This window comes from Myotis davidii, unplaced genomic scaffold (genome assembly GCF_000327345.1).
Source record: "Myotis davidii unplaced genomic scaffold, ASM32734v1 scaffold818, whole genome shotgun sequence".
NCBI classification, from domain to species: Eukaryota; Metazoa; Chordata; class Mammalia; order Chiroptera; family Vespertilionidae; genus Myotis; species Myotis davidii.
Window position 1 is genome coordinate 307862 of NW_006289814.1, and position 5537 is coordinate 313398.

The 5537-nt window shown below is 36.5% G+C and overlaps 1 protein-coding gene across 1 annotated transcript in view; it reads left to right on the forward strand.

Moving 5' to 3' along the window:
- MS4A14 (membrane spanning 4-domains A14) overlaps positions 1–5537 on the forward strand; it is a 29287-nt gene that overhangs the window by 5723 nt on the left and 18027 nt on the right. The window contains exon 3 of the mRNA XM_015563132.1: positions 861–1010. Coding sequence (XP_015418618.1) covers positions 861–1010 — 150 coding nt within the window. The remainder of the gene's footprint in view (positions 1–860; positions 1011–5537) is intronic.

Genomic DNA, 5537 nt, shown 5'->3' on the forward strand with positions numbered 1-5537 from the left:
AAACCTGGCTGGAGAACCTAAACCGAACCTGGCTGGAGAACCTAGCAAGAGAACATGGACACAGAACTTGGCTGGAGATTGTGGCTAGAGATCCTGGCAAGGCTGTTGATCAACTGAATGCTGTCTCCGTGTCATTCCTTCTTCGCCAACTCCGTCCACACCTTTGGGGACCCCTGGACCTGCTGGGGTTGGACCCCAGCACCTATTATTTTATCAGATTGGCAAAAATATATTTTTTGGTGTACTATAAAAGTTTAGTAATTAGTTTCTTTGTGCAATGACATGAAAAATGGTTTTTAATTGGGAACAATTTGTGGCCCCTCTCCCACCTTTACCTTCCCAGGGGCCCAAGTCAGTGTCTGACATATAGCTGGTACACACTAAGTATTTATTAAAATAGGTCAATAAATGCATACTAAAATTAGATGTCATCACCCTCATTTTTAAAGATACAAATTGAGATTCCAAGAGATTAATTCCCTTGTATGAGGTCCTAGTTGACTAGACTGAGAATCAGGTCCAATTATAATGCCAAGATAATTTCTACACACTATTTTGCTTATCTATTGTGAAAGGTGTTGCATCTGAATGAAATAAACATTTCCTTAAGTATTAGCCATAGTGCATCCTTACTCCACCCGTTCTCTTTCTTGGCTTCCTGGCTTATATTAAAGCAGATTGTCTTCTGTCTTTGATGAATCAGGATTTAAGTTAATCAAGCCTTTGAGCAGACTGACCTGATGGAGCCGTTCATCCTGGAGGGGTATCTAGAAAGATAAATGCATTAAGAATTTCTTACAAGGTATTTTTGGTTTGGTTTGATTTTTAAATTATTTACTTATTTTAAAAAACTTTTCCAGGGGAAAAGCGTCATGGCCATGAATGTGATCAGTATTTTGGCTGCAGTGGCTGGGATCACTCTCACCATTATCAGCTTTCAATATCAGCACCATTACTGCAAGATGCCTTCCATCGAAGGAATATGTGTTATAGGTAGAGTCCTTCACAATGTAAGTGGTTTCATTCTCTACAATGAATCTGTATAATCTTATCTGAGCTATAGTCATGCATCAATTCACTAATTTTTATTTCAATAATTGATGATGTATCTACATTTGAACTGAATGCTGAAAACCATATTGTGATTTAACAGCCACAGTGTTTGGATTTGAAATCCTGATTTTGTCACTGATAAGCTTGTGACCTTGGCCTAACATTTTGTCTTCTCTGAGCTTCAGTTTTCCTCATGTGGAAAATGAAGACCATAAGAATGCCTACCTCATCGGGTTGTTGAGAGGATTACTTAAATTATAATACTATCTGGTACAGTGTAGTCAATAAGTTCTAGCTATTACCATTAAGGTTGACATGGATTGGATTAAAATTTATCTTTTCAGCATTAATAAGGAACAGAATGATCTAAAATGTTTACTCAGTATTAAAACCAAAATGCAGTAGGAGAAGGTATTTAAGTCACTTAGTAAAGCATGTTAATAATTTTAGAAATAATTTTATATAAATGTAGCAATGTTATTCATTAAAGCAGGTGAGAGGTATCTTTACTAGGAAATAGAACTGTAGGTTTACTTTTACATATTTATCTAAAAGGCATCCAATGGGATTATTTTTATGCATGTAAATAATTCCAAAAGGCATTTCTTTCTACTTCCCCAAGCAAATCCTGGGGTTTTATTTTATTTAAGCCACATCTTAATGGCTTTGATCTTATATTGTTAATGAGATTTGACCCATTTGGGTGGAAGTGAAGTGAAATCATGAGAAACTGTCTCCCCTAATGAAGAAGGAAAGGAAAAAGAGCTATCAGTTACTCAATGTGAGATCTTATTTAATCCTCATAATCACTCATTAAAGTGAGTCTCAGGGTGTTCCCATATGTTCTGAGATAAATTCCAGACTTAAACTTATAAAAGGTTATTAAGGAAAGCAAGGGACAAAACCTGGTCCTAATTAGGCCAACAATATTATTTGGCATTATAATTCGTACCCTTTTCCTAGTGAACAGAATGCCACTACTATACATTACTTTAGTATAAACCAGGAAGAAATGTATACTGGAAGGGTTAAGTCCCCATATAAATGAAACTCTGCTGCCTACTTGCCCACGTGGTCTGGCATTGCAGGCTTAATCTCTGAATATAGAACCATGGAGGATTTCTTCCAAGACCTCCCTTGTATAAATTCACTATTCCTTGCTGTAACCTTCACATCATAAACTAAAAATGCCAGAACAGTGGACTGTAGACAACTCTTGGACTGACCTCTGTTGCAAAGACTATCCATTGTCTACACTGAAGCCAGTCATCACTTTGAAAGGCAAATCTGAGGACATAAGTCAATGGCTTCCAGTAAACATAGAATTAAGATCCCAATCTTAAAAGGTTTGTAGGACCCTGTAGAACCTATCCTGCCTACTTTCTTGACATTATTTCAGGACTTTATCTTTCTTACTCTATTCTCTTGCCACTTTCTGAAAATTCCTTATTGTGTCAAGTACTCACTGCCCCAGGACCATAAGATCAGCTTTTTCTTGCTTCAAATGTTTCCCAGCCCAGTGCCTACCCTTTTCCACCTACTCAATGAACTCCTCCTGATTCTTTAATTTCAGTATAACATCACTTTTTAAAGGAGGTCCTTCCTGATTGCACCTCTACCCTCAATGCAGACCTGGTCAGATCTCCTGTGATAACTGTGCACAGCTCCCAATACTTTTTCATAGCACGTAACACAATTTAGTTAAGTAAATAATTACCTAATTATTTTTTACTGTCTGCTTTCCTTATTATGACAAAGTTCCACAAAGACCAAAAACAGGTATCTCATTCAACAGCTGACGCCAGTAAATTCACAGTAGGTACTTCACACCTATTGGTTTATCAACAAATGGGTTATATCCAAGCTTTTGAATATGTTGAAGAAAAATCAAGATTCATATAAACTCAGTCACCGTCCAAGGTTAAGTGTAACCTTGGACCCAATTGCACCCTACTGTTTTTGTTCCCAGTGTCTAAGCTTTTTGAAAACCATGGTATTCCGTGCTGCTTCTTGAAGCAGAGTGTGCAAAATAGCAATCGTCAGACTATATTCAGGCTGAAGATATGTTTTAGTTGATTTACACAAGTAAATAAATAACTGCAAAATTTCACATAAAAATATGTATATCCAGCTTCCCTGGGAAAGAAAAATGGCAAGGCATCATGGAACCCATATTCCCACATGGTAACTATTGCCTAGAACTGAGTAATGTATGAATCTTAGAAATACCTTTACTCTCTACCATCTCCCCTCCTGTTTCACTCTTTTAAGATGGTTGCCTCTATATGCATTGGAGTTAGTTCCCCCTCCTTATCAGGAAGATACAAGATGAAAACTGTTCAATCACTGATGGCTACAGACACATATAAAATATAGGTTTTGCTTTACCTGGTCATACAGTGTAAGTGGTCCTTGGCTTAGATCTTTAGAGCAATGTTCTCAGATGCTGAACTAAAACTTTCCACTTTAGGAAAAGCTTAAAAATGAAGGCTCACTCCACCCTTTGAGACAACTATGCTTTATTTTCTTGCTCTATCTACTATCCCCAGTCATTCCAACATAGCTTCCTACCTGACTACCAAAATATATGAAAGACCAGGACTTACTAGGAACCCATATGACTGTAACATGAAGAACTTATACTTAGGTTATAAGGGTGTGTGAGGCAATTCCCTCATCAGAGATAAAGCAGAATAATTTAACAGTGATACTAATATAATCTATAATAATCATTAGAGCTAATACTTACTGAACACTCTGTCAGTCATTGTTATAATCAGCATCAACTTACTCAATCTTAACAAAACTATTAGAACACCTTTATTTTACATATAAAAGAGCTAAAGCACAAAGAGTCACTTCTCCAGAATCCTATAACATCAGGCTTTGGACTCAAGTAATGTGGTTCCAGAGAGTGCTCCCTCAATCTCAGATCATAGTTCCAGGCCCTGTTTTAGGTGGTCCCCACCCTCTCTTTTTTTACATCAACTTTATAGAAGTATAATTTGAAACAATTAAAATGCACCAGTTTTAAGTATACCATTGAAGGAATTTTGACAAATTGTATATACCTGTTTAGCTAACATCACAATCAAGATGTAGAGTATTTCTGTCACCCAAGAAGTTTTCCTGCAATCTCTTTTGCAGTTAAATAGTCTCAAACTTCCTTCATACACCTGTAATTTTAAATAAGTACTCTCTGTGTCTGGCTTTTTTCACTCAGTAACATGTTATAAGATTCATCTATGCCATAGCATGTATCAATAGTTTGTTCCTTTCTTTAAAGATTTTTATTGATTTTCTTTTTTTTGGGGCAGGGGGTGGAGAGAGTGAGAGAAACATTGGCTGCATCCTGCACACCCCCTATCAAGAATCAAACCAGCAACCCCTGGTGTACTGGACAATGCCTAACCAATTGAGCCACAGTAGCTAAGGCTAGTTTGATCCTTTTATGTAAAGATATACCACAATCTGTTTACCCATTTACTTTTTGATAGGCATTTGAGTTACTGTCTTTGTGTGAACATATGTTTTCATGTATCTTGGTGTGTTGTCTCTAGGATTTGATTGCTAGGTCATATGGCAAGTGGATGTTTATTAAGAAAATGCCAAACAGTTCTTCAAACTGACTATACCATTTTGCATTCTTATCAGCAACATGAAAGGTGCAGCTGCTCCATATAATTAGCAGCATTTGACTTTTCAGTTGTATTAATAATATAGCCATTCTAGTGATTATGTAGTGTCCATAACTTTAATTTGCATTTCCCTGATGAAAAAAGATGATGAAACTATTTCTATGTACTTATTGTTCATTTATATATCCTTTTCAAATTTTTAGTCTTTTTTTAAATTTAAATTTTTTTAAAATTTAAATTCTTTACTGTTGAAAGTATTATGTATGTAGCTCCCTCCTTATTGAGCTCCCCCAGCCACTCCCATCCCCTAAGACATGGCCTCACTCCCCTACTGTCTGTGTCCATTGGTTATGCTTACATGCATGCATACAAGTCCTTTGGTTGTTCTCTTACCCATCCCACTCCCCTGACTTCCCTCTGAGGTTGGACAATCTGTTCAATGCTTCTATGTCTCTGGATTTATTTTTGTTAATCAGTTTATGTTGTTCATTGTATTCCACACATGAGTAAGATCATGTGATATTTTTCTTTCTCCAACTGGCTTATTTAGTTTAGCATAATACTCTCAATGTCCATCCATGCTGTTGCAAATGATAAGAGTACTTTCTTTCTTTCTTTCTTTTTTTACAGCAGCATAGTATTCTATTGGAGATGTACCACCATTTTTTAATTCACTCATCTGCTGATGGGCACTTAGGCTGTTTCCAAATCTTAGCTATTGCATATTGTGCTGCTATGAACACAGGGATGCATATATCCTTTCTGATTGGTGTTTCTGATTTCTTGGGATATATTCCTAGGAGTGAGATTGACTACTGAGTCAAATGGGAGTTCCATTTTTAATTT